The sequence below is a fragment of the Raphanus sativus genome, chromosome 2, assembly GCF_000801105.2.
Source record: "Raphanus sativus cultivar WK10039 chromosome 2, ASM80110v3, whole genome shotgun sequence".
NCBI lineage: Eukaryota > Viridiplantae > Streptophyta > Magnoliopsida > Brassicales > Brassicaceae > Raphanus > Raphanus sativus.
Genome location: NC_079512.1, coordinates 24,200,508 through 24,219,701, shown reverse-complemented (window position 1 = coordinate 24,219,701; position 19,194 = coordinate 24,200,508). Strand labels below are relative to the sequence as shown.

Below are 19,194 nucleotides of genomic sequence, written 5' to 3'. Positions count from 1 at the left end.
GCCTTTTCTGTTGTTTTCATACTGCCGAAGTCCTCACATAACTAGTGAAAATAAAAAGAACAAAAAGTCACGTCTCGAACGTCAACAAAACGCTTAGCCCTCGATAAGAAACGGCGAGGTGTTTCTTTTTTTTTTGTTAGAAACATCGAAGCGTTCTGTTTAATCCTAAACGCCTTGTCGTTTCTCTTCAGTTGACGTCATTTGCTAAAACCTCGACTGCGGGAGGTTTCCTCTTTTCTTCTAGTTCGTGAAAAAGAGTCGCCGTCGCCGCTTCACCGTTGAATCTCAAAATGGCTCATTTCGCGCAAAGCCGAAACGTGATCCGGCATGTAGTATCCAGAGGCACAGCTCTCCACAAATACGAGAACGCGATCCACCATCCTCTCCTTTTCGCCTGTCAAGGAGTTCGATACAGAAAACTGGAAGTCATCCTCACCACGGTGGGGCCTTTGGATTTGAATCGAATAAGAAACTGGCTGTTGTTTTTTGATTTGTGAAGCTTCACTATTCTTCATCTGATGTGGTTTGTTTTTTTGTAGGGCATAGAGAAGCTTGGGAAAGCAGGTGAGACGGTGAAGGTAGCTCCTGGTTACTTCAGGAATCACCTTATGCCTAAACTCCTTGCTGTCCCCAACATTGACAAGTATGCTCATCTCATCCGTGAGCAACGCAAGGTCCCCTCATTACTTCCTTTCTGCTCTTGTTGTTTGTTGTAATCTATAGGGTTGTGTTCTTGATTATGTGTATTTAGTTCTTGATAGTGTTATGGTACTTAGATATTTTTTGAGTGAGGTGTTAGATGTGTTTTCCTTTAGTTGTTTTGATTTGTTGATGTGAATCGGTGTTTCAGATGCGTAACTATGAAGAAAAGGAAGAGGTTAAGGTGGTTCATAAGTCTTCTGAAGTCCAGACTAAAGAGTTTGAAAAGGCAGCTAAGCGCCTTGCTAATGCCAACTTGGTACTTTTACTTGACCCTCTAAACTCTTTAAGCATTCAACATTCTTGTTTTTTGTGGAGTCTCAGGAACTTGCTATCCATTTGTTTTCGATTAACAGGTCCTGAGGAAGTTGATAGACAAGGAGAAGTTCAAAAACCGCTCCTCAAAAGAGGACAAACCGGATGTGCAAACACCTGTGACAAAGGAAGAGATTGTCGCTGAGGTAAACAATTCCTTCCTTCAGACATCTGTAAACTATTGTAAGTAGATCTTATCATCATTGGTTACTGTATCGGTTTTATATGAAGGTGGCGAGGCAGCTGTGTGTGAAGATTGATCCGGACAATGTGGTTCTTACGGAGCCGTTGGCAACTTTTGGCGAGTACGAGGTTCCTTTGAAGTTCCCAAAGACTATTCCAATGCCACCAGGAACTGTTCAATGGATTCTCAAAGTCAAACTCCGTGGCCATTAAAATCTCCTTCCTTCTTATATTTTTGTTCTACTTCAATCTGGTTCATGTAGCCTTGAAATTGCAGATCAGCTGCATTTGTCTTTTTATATGTAAACCGGTTTTAGTTTAAACCATGATTCGAATTTTGTATGTCCAACTACAAGGAAATTAATAAGTTTTTTTTTTTGGGTGAAAATTAATTTGAAGCAAACACACATGCAAATGGGATGATGTAGCATAGTTTAAAAACTTTGGGCGTAATATGTAAGATTCTATTAATTTGGGGTCATCTCAGAAATAGATCACCGGCGTTATCTCCTTCTCTTCTCGGCGGGTACGAACAACGAACGAAGAGTTTCATTCAATTCACACTCCCTCGCTTGCTCTTTCTTGTCAATGGTGTCTTCTATCACTCCTCTCCCTTCAGCTACTCTGCTCACTAACCGGTAAATGATTTCTTTATCTCTCTCTCTCTCTCTCCCTTCGCTTCGAAGTTGACCTTTTCTTCTTTGTGAAAAAGCTTTCGCCTTTTAGTTTTTTTTTTTTTTGGGTTTCGTAAACCGACTAACGAGAGTTGAGTTTTTAGCTTTATATCTATCTCTGTTAAAACTGAGCTTCTGTCTTTTGCTGAGCTTCTGTTTTGGGGTTTCAGGGCGAATCAGTTATCTTCTCAGTCCGGTCTTCCCCCGAGAGATTCCACGTGGCAGTGTGTTTGTTTCCGTGATCAGAAACGCTACATCATTCCCGCCCGCCATTTCTTATCAACTTCCTCCTCCTCAGAAACTGCTTCCATGAAGCTTAAGAAGATACATGCTACTTCCGGTGTTTCTCAAGTTCAAAGGTCTACTCATACCAATGGGATGAAAGAGTTTGAGATGGAGCTACAAGAGCTGTTCAATGAAGTCAAAGCTATGGTTAAAATTGGGAAAGAAAGAGACGCAATGGACCTTCTTCGAGCTAATTACGTTGCTGTGAAAGAAGAGATCGATTCGGGTTTGAAAGGTATCCAACAAGCTGCTCTTCTCGACATCATTGCCTTGGGGTATATGGCTTTGGGAGACTTTAAACCTGTTCCGGCCTTGCTTGACATGGTGAGTTCGAGTCAGTTATCATAATTATAGAAAATTATAAAATCATTTCTTTAACTGGATTGTGTTGTTCTAAAACAGAAGTGAACAAATGCAGATAAGCAAGATTGTTGATAAGTTGATGGACTCGGAACCTCTTTTGGATTCAGTGCTTATGCATGTCGGCAGTATGTATTCATCACTTGGGATGTTTGAAAACGCTCTACTCGCGCATCAAAGGGCTGTTAGTATACTAGAGAACACGTACGGTGATGATAACACTCTACTCGTCACACCATTACTTGGTTTGGCAAAGAGTTACGGTTCATACGGAAAATCAAATAAAGCTATTGGCGTTTACGAGCGTACAGTGACTATCTTGGAACGGGAAAGAGGCTCTGAAAGCGAGGATCTAGTGGTGCCTTTGTTTTCACTCGGTAAACTTTTGCTCAAAGAAGGTAAAGCTGATGAAGCAGAGGCTCCGTTTACCAGGTACAGCGCGGAAATGACTTGTTTAAGTCAATTGTTTCTTCTTATTCACAGATTATGTGATCGAATTGGTCAAATCTGTGTTTATTTTTCTTGTAGGATTTTAAATATATACAAGAAGATGTACGGAGAGAAAGATGGAAGAGTTGGTATGGCCATGTGTTCCCTTGCTAATGCAAAATGCACTAAAGGTGATGCTGATGAAGCGGTAGATCTCTACAAGAAGGCTCTACAGATTATCAAAGAGTCAAATTATATGGACATAGACAATACTGTCTTAGAAAACATGAGGATAGATCTTGCTGAGCTGCTTCATTTTGTTGGAAGGTATAGTTTTCTTCATCTAATTTTTATTCCTGTGATTGGAGGAACTTCATTCTTTTGGGCTCTGTGCATTAGGGGAAACGAAGGACGAGAGCTGCTAGAAGAATGCTTATTAATAAACGAGAAGTACAGAGGGAAAAACAATCCAAGCATGGCTACACATCTTATGAACCTTGCAGCATCTTATTCACGCTCCAAGAACTATGTGGAGGCCGAGAGATTGCTGAGAACTTGTTTGGACATCATGGAGAAATCAGTTGGTTCGGAGGATCAGTCCATAAGCTTCCCAATGCTGAGTCTTGCAGTCACTCTTTCTCAGCTGAACCGCTATGAGGAAGCCAAGCAAGTAGCGTTAAAGGTTCTACGGATACGTGAGAAGGCATTTGGCGAAGAGTCTCTCCCTGTTGGTATAAAAACACTTACTTTCCTCTCTCCATAACATCACCACCAATGTTTATGATTTTTCTTGTCATCTAAGCGTAATTCAACATAAGTCTTGACTGCTCTGCTGGATAAACCTTAACGCAGGTGAGGCGCTGGACTGTTTGGTGTCGATCCAGGTGAGATTAGGAAGAGACGATGGGGAAGTGCTCGTTTTGCTGAAAAGGGTGCTGATGATACAAGAGAAAGAGTTTGGTCCATCAGCTGAAGAGCTCATTGTTACTCTCCAGAAGATAGTGCATATGTTGGATAAATTGAAGATGAAAGATGAGAAATTTAAGTTTAGGAGAAGGCTAGCTTTGCTTAGAGAGAGATACAAGCAGAGTCTAAGCGTCTAGAACACGTTTTCTTACTTTCTTTTTTAAATCTCTTATTATCTTATATCAAACCAACTGAAGGAAACGAAGGGATTCGTTCTAGTTTGTGTTCGGTGAGCGCGAACCAGAGAGGTGGTGGTTTAGTAGGTCTGTTCCGACGAAGCTGTATACAGAGGTAGATGCAGTGCTTAGGGCTCGTTTGGCGTCGAGGTCAGGTGAAGAGAGGAGTGATTGGAAAGTCCTGGAGACGAGAGATGGGTATTGGAATATATCATTTTGAAATTTATCTGGTTCGTTCTCCCAACCGGATAGGATGAAAGCCCGGTTAACATGTGACGGAAATAAACCAAATTAATTTTGGTATAGTAAGCGACGTCGTGGTTCAATTTGAAATCTGTCATTCAAAATCGAATCATACAAAATCCTGATTTTTTTTTTTTTTCCATCTGTTTTTTGATTAATGAAACTTGAAGAAACATACTAGAGTGACAGAGAGAGAGAAAGTAGAGAGAAGTAGAGAGAGAAAGTAGATCTTGGGTTTGGTTCCGGTGAACGGACGGCGCGTGAGCGCGTTCCGTCGCCGGAGTCCGTTGGCTTCGTGTATAAATCATCCGTTCTTGGTTTCTTCCCCGTCTCTTCCGGTGGTCGCTTTGTTTAAGCTCTGGTCAGGTACCTCCGGTGGAGGTTCCGTGGAGTGAAGACGCGGTTGTCTGGAAATCATGGCGCGGTGAAGAGACTCATCGTGTGTAGCTTGCGATTCCGGGAGGCTGAGGCTTACACAGCTCTGTCGCCGCCGGTTATTGTCCCCGCGAGGTGGAAGCTTCTTCAGCTTCACCGTCGTCGGTCTTGCCGCTGGGAGGTGAGGGCTTCCACAGCCTGCGTCGCCGGCTTTAGTTTATCCTTTTGTTGTTTTTTTTAGGGTTTGCGATCCGGTTTTGGATCGGGTTTTACGCTTTTGTGGTTTGAGTGGTGATGTGCTGGCTATGTCGGAGGAGATATCCAAGAGAGATAAAGCTCTCCGACGAGAAGCCGAGTTGGGAGACGTGAGATGGTTTCGCCGGAGGCGGTTCGGTTCTGAGCTCCGGTGTAATGAAGTGGCGGTGGTGTAGTTCCGGTGACGTTTCGCGGCGGAGATGGTCAAGTCGAGGCGGTAGCGACGCGTGGCGTACTGATGGTCTAGATGCTCACACGTGTCCAGCTGCCAGACTCCTTGATGCGTCATTTGGCTGACGACGTGCACGGTTCTATAGTGGGACCTGTTGGCCCGTTTCAAGTATTGGGTATAGGGTGTAGTTTGTTGGGCCTCTAACCTTTTACGTTTATATGTGGGCCGTTGGCCGTGTATTCTGGGCTTGGCCCGTTTTTTTATTAATATAAAAAATCTTGACGGAAAAAAAAAACTTGAAGAAACATACAAACGTGAAATCCTAGAACCCACATCAGGGTGACAAGAACCCAAACAACAGGTGACTTAAACCCAAACAAAGGGTGACACTTGAAACACAACAATCACAAGAGGACTCTAGACCATTATAACTAAAGCTAAAAGACAATCCTTGAAAAGAGATAACAATATCAATCTTTCTACGTTTTGAGTAGCCGGAACCTTTGACAAAGACAAAGCGATGCAGTTGCAGTGACCATAACAACAAAACCAAACTAAGCATACCTGAACTTTCTGTTCACGGTACCAAGCCAGAACCAAAAGCAATAACATCAGGAACCAAACAGAGAAGGACAACAACCGTGACCAAGCTTCCTTCTGAAGCAAACCTTCATCAGAAATCTAAAAGCCCTCAACCTCTTTATAATAACTCAACCAGACAAAGCCATCGAGGAACACGAGAGCAAAAGATAGACAAGATAAAACACCTATTCAAAGGCTGCGAAAATGACTCTCTCCTAGAGCGGGACAATCACCCTGACACTTCTCAAAGATGTTAGACATGTTCTGCTTTCTACACACTGCTACACCATCATTCCACACCACTTACACCGAAACTAGAACAAAGGCAAAGTAAGATAAACACTGAAATCCAAACAAAGATGCCTCAGTTTCAGATTTTCTGAAACAATAAACACATCTGACCCGAAATAGAGATCTCAAAAAATGGAGTGAGTTGATGGATTTGGCCAACAAACAACAAGATCTTCAACGGGAGCTAAGTTAAAAACAGAGAAGAAGACGCTCGCAGGTTCAGGTGAACCGCTCCGTACCTCTACCGGATCTGGCATCTTCTTCGTCTTAAACAAGTAAATCTGTTAGCTCTGACCGGAGATCTTATCTGGGAGACCTCTTCCACCGCACCCAACAAACCACTCAGACGAAATCTTTACCAAACACGAAAAAAAAACACCACCAAAAGGAAGCTAAAGGAGGGATTAAGACCGAAGTCGTGACTGTGTAAGCCCACGCACGCCGGTCTAAACCGGATCTGAAAAAAAAAACTGAGTTCTTGAAGAGATGGGGAACTTTCTCTCTCTGGGGGCTGTTTTTTGTTCTCCACTATGGGAATATTACAAAATCCTGATTAAATAAATAAATAATCGAGTTTATAATTAATTAACAAACGCAAATGCTGTTTTTGTCTCTCTCTCTCTGTATGACAGATCGGATGAACAGTGAAACTAGGAGGATGAAGAAGAAGAAGAAGGAAGGATTGGGGTGGATGGAGTGGATCAGAGGATGGATTTGCGTGTTCCACGAGTTCCTCTTCCAGAGATTCATGTCTTCTCATTTGCCCAATCCACTTCCTCTTCCTCCTCTCAATCACTTAACCTGCATCGTCACTGGCTCAACCAGCGGCATTGGTCTTCAAACCGCTAGGTTAATTTTTGACGAATTCTCAAATGTTTTAGTTTGAATTTTTTGCAGTTAGTTGATGGTGAAAATGGTTGGTTGTTCCTGAAATCACAGGCAGCTTGCAGAAGCTGGTGCTCATGTTGTAATGGCGGTTAGGAACACAAAAGCAGCTCACGAGCTGATTCAGCAATGGCAGAAAGATTGGTCTGCTAAAGGCCTCCCACTTAACATCGAGGTTAACAAAATATTAGATTCATTATACTTGTATGACATCCTCCTAATGTGTTGTTTTGGACTAAATCTAGTCAAACATGTGTGATATTATTAACAAGATTGTGATTAGAGAAATTTATTATAATTAGACTATACAGATATGGAGTGATGATAGTGATATATGTAACTATTGTTTTGTTTTAATGAAGGCGATGGAACTTGATCTTCTCTCTTTGGATTCTGTTGTCAACTTCAGCAATGAGTGGAACGCTCGTTTAGCTCCTTTGCATGTTCTCATCAACAATGCCGGCATCTTTGCCATGGGAGGTTGGTGTTTTCATGCATTTTTTTTTTTTTATATTGTTTAGCTTTTGAGCTTTCTTTGCTATTTTAGCGATTCTGCATTTTCAACAATCTCTTGAGGTCTCAAACCCATATTTGTTTCACCATTCATACTTCAACTTGATGGACCTAAATGAATAGTCTTTGATTTATGCAGAGGAACAAAAGTTCTCAAAGGATGGTTATGAACAGCACATGCAAGTCAACCATTTAGCTCCAGCGTTGCTTTCCCTACTCCTTTTGCCCTCTCTTAACCGTGCCTCCCCTAGCCGAATCATTAATGTCAACTCCGTTGTAAGTATCATCATCACTGGCCACCTGCATATATTTTGTCACCTACTTCTGTAATCTCTCTGGCATCAGTATATAGAACCTAAGCAACCCGAAAGCTTTAACGTCATATGCTTATACTCTGTGTAATTCTGCTGCGCTTCTTCTTTCTTTGAATCTATTCAGCTTCAGTTATTTACCATCTCATGCAAGATCATTTTTTTTTTGTGTGTTTACTTGCTTGTGTGGTAGATGCACTATGTGGGTTTTGTTGACCCGGATGACATGAATGTGGTATCTGGAAGAAGAAAGTTTACAAGTCTTGTAGGATATTCGGGCAGCAAGCTTGCACAGGTGAAACGTAATCTTTCTTTTCTTTGGTTCTTGATCTCAGAAGCTAATGGATACATTTTCTATCTCTTATTCATCTCATCTGGTCAGGTTATGTTTAGCAATGTTCTTTTCAAAAGGCTGCCTCTGGATTCTCGCATAAGCGTTGTTTGTTTGTCCCCAGGGATTGTTCTAACAAATGTTGTGAGTATTTTAGTTCGACTGTCACGCCATCGCTCTTTCCTTAGAACTTATAACACTTGACATCCTAATATGCAGGCGAGGGACTTGCCGAGCTCTGTTCAAGTTCAATACGCATTGATACCTTATTTCATCTTTTCGCCTCAAGAAGGCTGCAGAAGCTCACTTTTCTCAGCGACAGATGCTCAGATTCCGGAGCACTGTGAAAAGCTAAAAACCGTTGATAAGCCCATTTGTACATTCATATCTCAAGACTGCAAACACACAAAGCCTTCAGAAGAAGCTCAGAGCGTAGAAACAGCAAATAGAGTGTGGGAAAAGACGGTAGAGCTGATCGGTCTTCCTCTTGATGCGTTGGAGAGGCTTATAGAAGGACAAGCGGTGCAATGCCGTTATGGAGCTCATCAAGAATAAGTCCTTCTCACAAGTTTATTACAATGCGATAGCTTCTTTACACCTCTCTCTCTCTCTCTCTCTCTCTCTCTCTCTTCTTTTCTTCATTTTTGTACTTGTTAGAAGCTTCTAGAACTTGACCCCAAAGCTCCACTATACTACACTAAACACGTTCTAAAGATGAAGGATCGGCCTCAGGGAGTAGCTTTCGTATTGTGCCAACATAAGAACACATTTTCTCGTTAATTTTAAGTCTTCGGTTGTGATAACAAAGCCTAAACTAGACCTGAGCATTCGGGGTCCCAATCGGTTGTGATAACAAAGTTCGGTTGTGATAACAAAGTTCTCGAGGTTGGATGGATATTCGAGTAGCAAACCCGCTCAGTTTATTTATAGATACAAAATAAATAAATAAAAATTTGAACTTTAAAACGTTTTTTTTTTTTGAACTGCGAAACGTTTCTATAATCTATGCAATTTATTGGTCTTTTATTAATCAGGTAACATCTACTTTATTAAAACAGAAGTACACATATGGATTAACCCTACAAGTTGCACAGTATTTACGTCTAAATGCCACTGAAAATTAAATAACTACCTAATTTAATGCTTGTCTTTTCCAGTTGAGTTAATGTGTTGTCCTAATATAAATTAAGTTACCTATTTTAATGTTGTCTTTTTCAGTTGAGTTAATGTGTTATCTAAATATAAAATTTAATTTTCTTTTTCTATTAAATCAATTTCGAAATTATTTATAATTTTATTAATGCTGTCTTTTCAGTTAAATAAATACATTTCCTAATTCTAAATTTACCATATTTAATGATAATAAAAATCGCATATGATATAGTAGGAGATCACTATCTTTTAATATTCGAACCAAAACAATTTTTATGTTAAGTTTAAGTTTTTGCCATACATTATTCAAATTTATTTGTTATATAAATTTTTACTTTTATATTTTAAGAATATTTTTTTTAAACAATTCAAATGAGTTATCCGAACCAGAACATGAACCGAAATTATAAATACCGAATGAGGCTAAAACCTTTCATCCCAAAAATCTAAAACCCAAAGAGACCTGAATCAAATCCGAATGAATATCCGAACGCCCATCTCTACTACAAGATATAGAAACTGAATCACTTTATTTATTTTCAAAAAATTATTTTCCATTGATTTTCTCATTAGTCTACAGTAATTATGAAAACTAATTGTCAAAATCAAATCTGAAAATTATTGAACACGTAAGCCCATTTATAATGAATTAGCAGTTAGATCAAATATATATTATATTACATTTCATTTTCTTACAAATTATAATCTTAATTTTTATATGTCACAAATTTGTTAAAAATCTAACAATTATTTATTTTTACAAATTTTATAAGTAACGTATCATGTTTAATAGCATACTAACCATATTGTGTATTTTCATACTTATCATTTAAAAACTTTATTTGTTATATATCGTACACATACATCTAATCATATAAATGTTAGATTTGTTTAGGTGATCTCCAGTGTCGGTGATATATTTTACGTTAAACGCAAAAATATAAAATTACTTAATTTAATATGATTATATTTACAAATATAACATTTAGTACACCCAAATTAAGATTTAAAATTAAATACCGAATGTGATTATTTTTTAACAAATTTATATTAATATAAATTCCAAATATTTGGAATTCGAAACCATTATGACCCACACCTATACTATTTTAATTAGGATAACTGAATTTATATAAGAATATTTTATCAAAATTTTAATTTTTGTTATAACTGCAAAAATTAGTTTTCGATATAAATTTATTATCAAATATTACAAATACATCATTTGATAAAAAAAACTAAAAACAGAAAATAAATACCCGTGCGGTCGCATGGATCAAGATCTAGTTGTTATATTCAAAAGACTGCCTTTGGAAACCGGCATTACGGGCGTTTGCGTGTGTTTGTATAATTTTATATTTGGCAATACATATGTATATGCATTTTAAATGAACTCATATTCTTAAACATATTAAAACAAAATTATGTTGCTAACTGTAAAAGTGAACGTGATAAAAGACTCTGAAAATGTTTTCATACATGTAAACAAAAAATGTTGTTTATGTCATTGCAAAAGTGATTGCAATTAAGACTACATATCTATATATGTACTAATATTTCGACATAACGGAAATTTTTTAGACTAGTGTTCTTCCAAGATACTGTATTTACTTTTCATTGCCTTGCTTCATCTTTTCGCCACAAGAAGGTTGTAGAAATTAACTTTTCTCACGACGGATTCTCAAATTCAAATATACAATGAAAAATTAAAAACCGATAAAAAATCCTTTTTAAGTATTCATATCTCAAAGTTTGTCAAACCACAAGTTCTTCAGAAGAAGCTCAAAACATAGAACAGAATTTGGGGAAGGACAATAGATTGTTCTTCCTCTTGATTCACTGGAAAAAAGTTATTGATGGAGGAGAGTTCCAATATCATTATGGGATTCAATTCATTAAGAGTAGTTCTCTGATTTGACTTTTCGTTAATTGTTGAAACTTTCTTAATGCTCAATTAATAACTATTTAAAAGTCCATTGTTGTAACATTATCTGCCCGTTTATTATGCGCTGCCAGAAGTTTTTAGAATTTTGGTCATAGTCACACTCTCGCTTGTATGGGAAAAGTTGACTTTTTGAAAGAGAAATACTACTATTTTTTTAGAAATTATAGTAACACTTGTCACTTGGGAAATCACTCAATTTTTTCTTTAACACACTGAAATTAATTTAAACAACAAAATCTTGTAAAAACAATAATTATATTTAACTTGAACTCCATTCGAGATAGTGGAACGTTGGAGTTGATTTTAGTCACCAAAGTGTTAATCTTACTTTTACTATTTTCCTTCTTCAAACCCAATTCTTTTTGTCTGTCATTAACATGAATATACTTCAAATCGTTTCGGTGACTAAATAAACGAAATAGACGGTAGAATACAACTAAAAACAATATAATTATAGTATTAAAATGGTTACGTGGAAGAAAAAAAAAATGATCACGTAACATTATGGGTCCATTCTCAATTACAAAAAGGATTTGGCTACTGCTTTTAAGTTTAAGCTCCCAACACCAAACCAACTCCTTCAAGCAAACAAAAAATGGACTTTACAAAAAAATTATCATTCTCTCTCTTGTTTCTCTCTCTCCTAATCCCGACGACGATCACCGCCGCATGCACTAACGCCGTTTGTCGCCGCGGCGATCCAATTATCCGTTTTCCTTTCCGTTTAAAATCCCACCAGTTACAGTCTTGCGGTTACGACAAAGGGTTCGACCTAACGTGTGGTAGTAACGGCGTTAACCGAACAACCATAACGCTGCCTTTCTCCGGTGACTTCACCGTCGAGATGATAGATTACGCAGCTCAAGAGATTTGGATCAACGACCCACATAGCTGTCTTCCTAAGCGGATCCTAACGCTGAACCTCTCCTCCACGCCGTTTGCCGGCGTTTACGCACGTCGGTTCACGTTCTTTAACTGTCCGACGTCGGAGTACCTCCGTTTCAGGCCGTTAAATCCAATAACGTGTTTGAGCGATAAAAACAACACGGTGTTTGCGACTGCTTCGCCTAGAGTGGTGAACTACCTGTTGTCTCAATCATGCCGGGAAATGAAAACCGTTGAGGTCCCGGTTCGTTGGCCGTTTTATGAGCAGGCCTTGTCGTATTCTGAGTTGACTGATGATCTCTGGCTCACCTGGAGGGTTCCGAGATGTGGTAAGTGTGAGATTAGAGGTGGTAAGTGTGGGATTAAGAGTAATTCTTCTCGTGAAACCATTTGCTCGGATGCACATAAACCAGGTAAATTAGTTTCTTTTTTTAGAAAATCCTTCCTTCATTGTTTTAATTCTTGAAATATTAAAATGAGCATTACTCGTCTGTTTCCGGTCTTGATTTTAAAAGATTAGGATACAATTTAATCCGTATAGAGTCAAAAAAATACAACTACTACGACGATTGGATTATATAAAAGGTGACGTAGACCATGACGAATTTTGGTGTTGAATGAGTCATGTGCTTGTGTGTACAATATTTACAAATTTGAAAGATTGACAAGTGTACACCAAATACGTTGTCCGTTCCAATTGTTTAAATTCGAAACCACGTCAGACGATTCAACACGATGTCTTGAGACTAACGAATCGATATGTAGAATGATAATATATATGCATATTCATTTTCTACAAAGAAACCTAGTATAAAAAGTACATAAAACCTACTATAAAAGAAAAGTAAACGCGAAATAACGATGGAAAAGAAAAACGCCGAAACTTGTAGGAACAAAGATAATATACGAATAGGTACTAAGATGACCAGCTTGTCTTGTGAACGTGAAAGGCACATCAAAAGCGGTTTGGTTTTTCCTAAAAGTCTTAAGAGTTAAGATTATTTAGACTTATTATGATAACTTAAAAAATATGTATACTATAAATATCAATTGTTATTTCTTTTCTTATAGTATATATAATATTTTATTATATATACGATCGAGTGTAGAGAACATTAACTGCGAAGAATGAGAAGTTGGAAGAGTAAGTGGTCGCAAGGTCGTTGCCATAATAATGAAAGCTCCGATGCGTTTGACTTCTTTCCACTTTATGGCCTACTTATTTTAGTCAACTAATTCAATTGTTGCCCATTTACTAAGAGTCTTCTCTACAACCAATTACATTTTGTTCCTTTATGATCACATAATAATTTTATTTTGATGGAAAATAATCAATCATAGTCTTCCATAACACCAGTAAAGTTGCTGGTTTAAGCTGGTTTAAGCCATAATTAAGTATCAAACAAATGATTACTAATCACGAACTATAACCCAAACAAAACAAAACAATATGAAGTCGTCCAAAAATACTTTTTGGTAACTGCTGCCCTAAGCAATAGTCCATATAGTTTTACTATCAGTTTAATATAAATAAAAATTTCTTACTATTTGTTTGTCTTGTTTGTATAAACAAGGTATTCGCAAATACTCTTTTAATTTTTTGTCTATGAATATTTATGCATATGATCAATTTCATTTTATGAAAATAACTAAGTTTGTAAAAAAAAACTAAGTTTGAAAAAATGTATAATCAGATCACCAAATTAGAAAATAGAAAAATGAGCCAACATATATAATAATTATATACTATTTATTTTCCTCTGCTAATTGTTGTTTTTTTAATAATTTTCAGCCATTCCGAGAAAAGCCCGTTACGCGATAGCCATTGGTGCTGGAATCCCAGGGACTTTGATTCTCTTCGGCCTTTTCTGTTTCGTTTACAGCAAGATTAACTCGTGCATAAAAACACGTCGTCTCGTTCCACACTCAGCGATCAACAACACGCAAACCCATTCTTTACAATCCAGTATCATGATAACAGGCCTTGATGGGCCGACTATTGAGTCATACCCCAAAATAGTATTGGGAGAGAGCAAAAGGCTTCCCAAAATAGACGATGCCACATGTTCCATTTGTCTATCAGAGTACGAGCCAAAGGAAACGCTTAAGACAATACCACCGTGCCAACATTGTTTTCATGCAGATTGTATCGATGAGTGGTTGAAACTAAACGGGACTTGTCCAGTGTGTCGGAACTCTCTAGAGCAGATTTTGTCATCTGAGAGCAATAATCCTTAGCTAGTCGTTTTTTTTTTCTGTTTTCTTAGCAGCATAACATCTGGAGTTAGTTTACTGGTTCTACATATTAAATGCTACAGTTTTTTTTGTTTCTCCGAATACTTTGAAATCACGTTTTGTACAATTCAGTAGTATATAACTGAAAAATTGATGTGGAATTGTTACATCCAATTACAACTATAAAATTAATCACAGACTAATGGGACAATAATCAAAAGACCAATTATACCGTGGGGTAGTAGATTTGAGCTATGTGAACACAATTCATCCAACAATCAAATTAGGAAAATCGATATTTTCTGAAAAAAAACGTTAAAATAAGTTTACGAGAACACCAAAACAAAATAAAACAGAATAAATATTACATAACATTAAAATAAAATTTACAGAAACAGAAAAATACATTAAATAAAGCTCACACAAAATAAAATACATTAAACAAATTTAACATAAACTAATGCAAATTACATAAACATTTAAATATTAAACATCTTACAAGTGGTACCAAAATATCAGAATTCATCGACTAATCGGATCCTGAACGTCCAAGATAATTGTGATATAGTTGATAAATATTTGGATCAAACGAAGGTTGTTGCTGTTTTTTTCAGTTTTTTGGTATGATTTTCTTTTTTCCAATCACATATACTCACGTGTATCAACATTGACGAAGTCTAAATTTGTTAGTAATATTTTACTATCTCGTTCTCGCTCTTTTAGGACTATTTTTTAGCCTGATTTTAGAGACATAATTGCTGCAACTCATAATTATTATTCCCAGTTGTTGTTTTTTTTTAAAGAAATTAAAGATTTGTTTGTTTGATGAGATCATAGAGTCAGCAGATGAATTATTGCATTCAATGCAAGATCAGCACATAAAGTAACTGTTGAAATAGCAATGAATTAACATATCCAATTTCAACAATTTTTAGCTCATAATCTACAAATTAAAAATAAGAAGCCTCACTTATCATTTTGGAATGTGTTGATTGAGCATATATGGGAGCATTAAATAATGCTTGATTAATTTGGTATTTTATAAGTAATTTTTTAAAAATTGTGTTATGTGTGTTGTTTTATTATATATATAATTTATATTAAATGTATGGTTTATATCTATTTGTAAATTTTTTTCATTATTAGTAAATTTTGTTAATATTAAAGACTATAATGCAAATAAATGAACTTGTAAGAATTTTTTTGAGGATTCATGACTGGAGTAATCTCTCTTAAGTTTTCATTTTGACGTTATGTTTCCTATAAAATAAAGTTTGGGTTGGAGATGCTATAAAGCTTGAACTCCACAAGATTACCAACATTTTTTAGGCCACATGTTCTATTGACTTCTTGTTTTAAACAGAGTCTTGAATCTTCACTCTTATGGTTTATGTTGGAGTTTGTAATTTTTTAATTTTATTTTATATTCACATTTGTTATTTTTTATTTTCTGGTTTTTTGTGTTACATAAGATTAACAAGTAATATATAACTGTTCAAACAAACTACTAATTTTTGTTTGTTAAAATCTAAATGTTATAGATGAAATAATACTAATAATCTAAGGTTGATCTGAATTTTTTGTATAGAACTAACCTAATATATTTTATATACACCAATAAGAAAATATTCTATATAACTATACTTTAGAAGTAAATATAAGTAACTGTATATGTTGACAAAAAAAGTAACTGTATATAAATGTTTTACGAGAAAAATAACTGTATATAAATGTGTCTTAAGCCACAAAATTTACTGGGACGACACTGTGTGAAAGTTTGGTAAGGACTTAGGACGGAGTCGAAAGAACGACAAAAATGTGTCAATGACCCAAAAAAGAAAACTAAAGGACACCGACATCTTTTCATTCATTCTTCGTGGGACCTTGTTTCAGTTTTGTCTATGAACTTTTAGTTTTCTTATTTATTTATTTGAAGCATTTGGTTGACATTGCTTTCACTTAACGATACGTGTCTGTTTGTAGTTGTAAGATAGTGACTTTTCTTCTACCAATTCCTATAGGTGGAACATTTTCAATTTTGCTAAGAAAATAACACTCATTTTGGAATTAAAAAGAGGGCAACATAACCACTAAGGCATTAATCACCCTTTAACAACAAAAAACCACTAATCACCTAAATCATTTAAAGACTAAAATGCAAAAAGTCAAGCCCTGGTCTTATAATATGCAATTGAGAAAATGAAAGAGCAACCTTATTGATAAGTTTCTCAAATAAGAGTTCTTAACTAAAAAGTATTATTATTTTAATATTAATTTAATTATCTAATTAAAATTAAATATTTTTGATAAACTGAACCAATTAGAAAGAATATATAGTATCATAAGTTTTTAAGGGTATCTAATAGTATCACTTTGAGATACTTTATCTCTCCTAATTTCTTAATTAATCTTTAATTTTATTGCTAAGATATTCAATGAATATCAATTGATGGATGTGTTCTAATCAACTTCTTGGGGAAACTATATGTTATTTTCTATTATAATAAATATAATAGTGTTAGACTACATACATTTTTGGATGTCTGGGGCTTATAAACAACATACAATTATTTAAAACTCTAATAAAATGAAAGTATAGCAAGAAACCAACAATTTCTATTTGAGTAACTATTTTCCAAGAAAACTGGATATATTAAAAAAAAGAATGAAAAGTACTTATGATATTTGTTTTATATAGAGTATTAATCTTTAAACTTCACACGATGGGAAAAATAATTTAATATTTTTTCAAATATTTAAAATATTAATTACTTTTCATTAGGTCTTTCATCTTTACTTTATTCAATTAAAGAACCAGAAAATCAAATTAAAATTTTAGTTCAAGATATTATATATGATGTATATTAAACTTATAAAAATATAATAAATATATTTAACTCAAATTAATATTAAAAAATTTGAGTTCAAAATTAATATACAATTACAGGTTAACTATTTTATTAAATTGAATGTGGTTAAAGTTTTTCCCACAAATTAAATAAAAAAAATTAGTTGTGATTTTGATCGACTATTGAAATTTGGTAGCATTTTTAAGATAATAATTATGAGAAAAGCATAAAAATTAATTAAGAACTATAGATAAATTATGAAATAACACTTATTTTCTGATAAATGTTTCATTCTAGAACAGTAAATTTTAAAGGATGGAATAACAAGAAATATGCATTCTAAATAGAATGCTTCGACAGAAAGAGATTTTAATTTTATCACAAGTTTGATATCACTTTTCAAATTTACCTTTAAAAATAATCATTTTCATAAATATCTAAAATTTGTGATAAAATATCAAATTAATTTTTAAATCATTTATAAGTGTTTAAGAATGGTTTATAAAACATTTATAGAAGTCAATAAACTCAACCCATTTGGAGCTTTCTTGATTGATTATATAAGGTATATACTAAACCCCAAAACAATAATCATTAAAACATAAAACCAGATATTAGAACATTTTTGATTGATTATATTTTGAAAAGTGGTAGCCAACTTAAATTATTTTAAGTAATTTTTTCTTGACGCTATCTCTTTGTATTTCATATTATATATCATATATTAATTTATTAAAATAATATTTTGTGATACAGTGTGCTAAACATGTATAAAAAATGTTGTTATTGATGTCTTGAATTTGCCCATTGAAAATAACGTAAATCTATATAATATGCATACATAACATATTTGGTGTGATTAGACATAAGAAAAAGAAAATATCCGAATTCATATCAGATATGATATGTTGAAATAGTAGAACGAAACATATAGAGTAATGTAGATACAATCAATATGATGTGTTATTAACCGAACCAAGATAGTTTTCAAAAACTCAAAAAAATCCTAAAAACTCAAAAATGATCTAAAATGGAATTGGTATCTAAAGTAAGTATTTAAATTTAAATAAATATCTCTATACAAAAGTTATTTGCTCTCCTTTGCGTGACATTAACCCCTTATATATGCTCATGTATGAGCTGTGATATCATCTTTTTCTCTACTCTAAGGATGACATTGCGTACTTAATTAATTTCCTCATTATTTTATATAATTAAAAAAATCATCTTTTTACTCTTTTATTTCTATATTTATACTGATGTAATTATTTATATGTTGAACATTTTATGATGTATTTGGTACAAAAGAAAAATTCATAAAAAACTCATCCATCATCTTAGTTTTTGAAAATGTTATTTTTGAATTTTACTAAGGGTCTAATTACTTAAAACTGTGAATTTAATTTTTTTTTATTGTAGAATTTTAGATGTATATTTGTCTATAACATTAACAGTTTTGTTGTAATTTTAAATAAACATGTAATTGGTAAACATTGATTATGCTTTATAAGATTCACATATTTATTAATAAATTTCTAAAACACTATTTTATGCCGTAAGAAATCTTTGTGGGTGATTGGTTGAGTTGTATCTTTCTGCTTTAGATTTAATTATTTTTAAAGAACTAAATTTACCAATTATGTTGTAATTTTATTTTTGAAATTTAAAACCTACAACAACTTTCTATTAATTTTTACCAATCATGCTTTATTTTTATTTTTAAAGCTACAACAAAAATACAAAAGCAAATTTTTTCTTATGTATTTTATACAAAAATCGTACATCTTTGTTTTATATGTTGTAGAAACTATAAAATGAAAAAACTATCTATAATATCAAATAAATTAGGTAATCATAGTAAAAACATCTATAAATATCTTAATTTAACTTTGTGTGTTTTAAAAATTATTGAAAGATTTTTTAAATAACATAAATAATATTTACATATCACATCTTAAATAATAGTAAACTTTAATAATTTATAAAAATCAGTAATGTAAATTATTTTAGTTGATAAAAATAATTATTTTATATATACATAACATATTTTATTTTGAAATATCTACAGTATATAACTTACAAC

General features: G+C 34.3%; 4 protein-coding genes across 4 annotated transcripts; all 4 read left to right on the top strand.

Moving 5' to 3' along the window:
* The first annotated feature begins 198 nt into the window (after positions 1-198).
* On the top strand, positions 199-1,589 carry LOC108833554 (uncharacterized). The gene is made up of 5 exons (XM_018606962.2): positions 199-440; positions 540-674; positions 851-958; positions 1,056-1,160; positions 1,246-1,589. Exons 1-5 carry the CDS (start codon positions 291-293, stop codon positions 1,408-1,410), a joined length of 663 nt encoding a protein of 220 aa, XP_018462464.1. The 5' UTR covers positions 199-290; the 3' UTR covers positions 1,411-1,589.
* Positions 1,590-1,685: 96 nt separating this feature from the next.
* Positions 1,686-6,415, top strand: LOC108821143 (uncharacterized). Its single transcript, XM_018594195.2, has 6 exons — positions 1,686-1,835; positions 2,042-2,480; positions 2,575-2,948; positions 3,045-3,272; positions 3,345-3,676; positions 3,798-6,415. Exons 1-6 carry the CDS (start codon positions 1,786-1,788, stop codon positions 4,046-4,048), a joined length of 1,674 nt encoding a protein of 557 aa, XP_018449697.2. The 5' UTR covers positions 1,686-1,785; the 3' UTR covers positions 4,049-6,415.
* Positions 6,416-6,550: 135 nt separating this feature from the next.
* LOC108833555 (dehydrogenase/reductase SDR family member FEY-like) lies at positions 6,551-8,955 on the top strand. The gene is made up of 7 exons (XM_057002703.1): positions 6,551-6,854; positions 6,945-7,065; positions 7,253-7,370; positions 7,543-7,679; positions 7,908-8,009; positions 8,097-8,189; positions 8,265-8,955. Exons 1-7 carry the CDS (start codon positions 6,604-6,606, stop codon positions 8,598-8,600), a joined length of 1,158 nt encoding a protein of 385 aa, XP_056858683.1. The 5' UTR covers positions 6,551-6,603; the 3' UTR covers positions 8,601-8,955.
* A 2,728-nt stretch (positions 8,956-11,683) lies between these two features.
* Positions 11,684-14,364, top strand: LOC108833556 (putative RING-H2 finger protein ATL21A). Its single transcript, XM_018606964.2, has 2 exons — positions 11,684-12,440; positions 13,820-14,364. The coding sequence occupies exons 1-2, from the start codon at positions 11,738-11,740 to the stop codon at positions 14,263-14,265; spliced, it is 1,149 nt and encodes a 382-aa protein (XP_018462466.1). The 5' UTR covers positions 11,684-11,737; the 3' UTR covers positions 14,266-14,364.
* The last annotated feature ends 4,830 nt before the right edge of the window (positions 14,365-19,194 follow it).

Coding starts and splice junctions, on each gene's coding strand:
- LOC108833554 (XM_018606962.2), top strand. CDS start 291: ATGGCTCATTTCGCGCAAAGCCGAAACGTGATCCGGCATGTAGTATCC. Junction 675..850: donor TCATCCGTGAGCAACGCAAG/GTCCCCTCATTA, acceptor TCGGTGTTTCAG/ATGCGTAACTATGAAGAAAA. Junction 959..1,055: donor GCCTTGCTAATGCCAACTTG/GTACTTTTACTT, acceptor TTCGATTAACAG/GTCCTGAGGAAGTTGATAGA.
- LOC108821143 (XM_018594195.2), top strand. CDS start 1,786: ATGGTGTCTTCTATCACTCCTCTCCCTTCAGCTACTCTGCTCACTAAC. Junction 2,481..2,574: donor TTCCGGCCTTGCTTGACATG/GTGAGTTCGAGT, acceptor GAACAAATGCAG/ATAAGCAAGATTGTTGATAA. Junction 2,949..3,044: donor GCAGAGGCTCCGTTTACCAG/GTACAGCGCGGA, acceptor TTTTTCTTGTAG/GATTTTAAATATATACAAGA.
- LOC108833555 (XM_057002703.1), top strand. CDS start 6,604: ATGCTGTTTTTGTCTCTCTCTCTCTGTATGACAGATCGGATGAACAGT. Junction 7,066..7,252: donor GCCTCCCACTTAACATCGAG/GTTAACAAAATA, acceptor GTTTTAATGAAG/GCGATGGAACTTGATCTTCT. Junction 8,010..8,096: donor CGGGCAGCAAGCTTGCACAG/GTGAAACGTAAT, acceptor TCATCTGGTCAG/GTTATGTTTAGCAATGTTCT.
- LOC108833556 (XM_018606964.2), top strand. CDS start 11,738: ATGGACTTTACAAAAAAATTATCATTCTCTCTCTTGTTTCTCTCTCTC. Junction 12,441..13,819: donor CTCGGATGCACATAAACCAG/GTAAATTAGTTT, acceptor AATAATTTTCAG/CCATTCCGAGAAAAGCCCGT.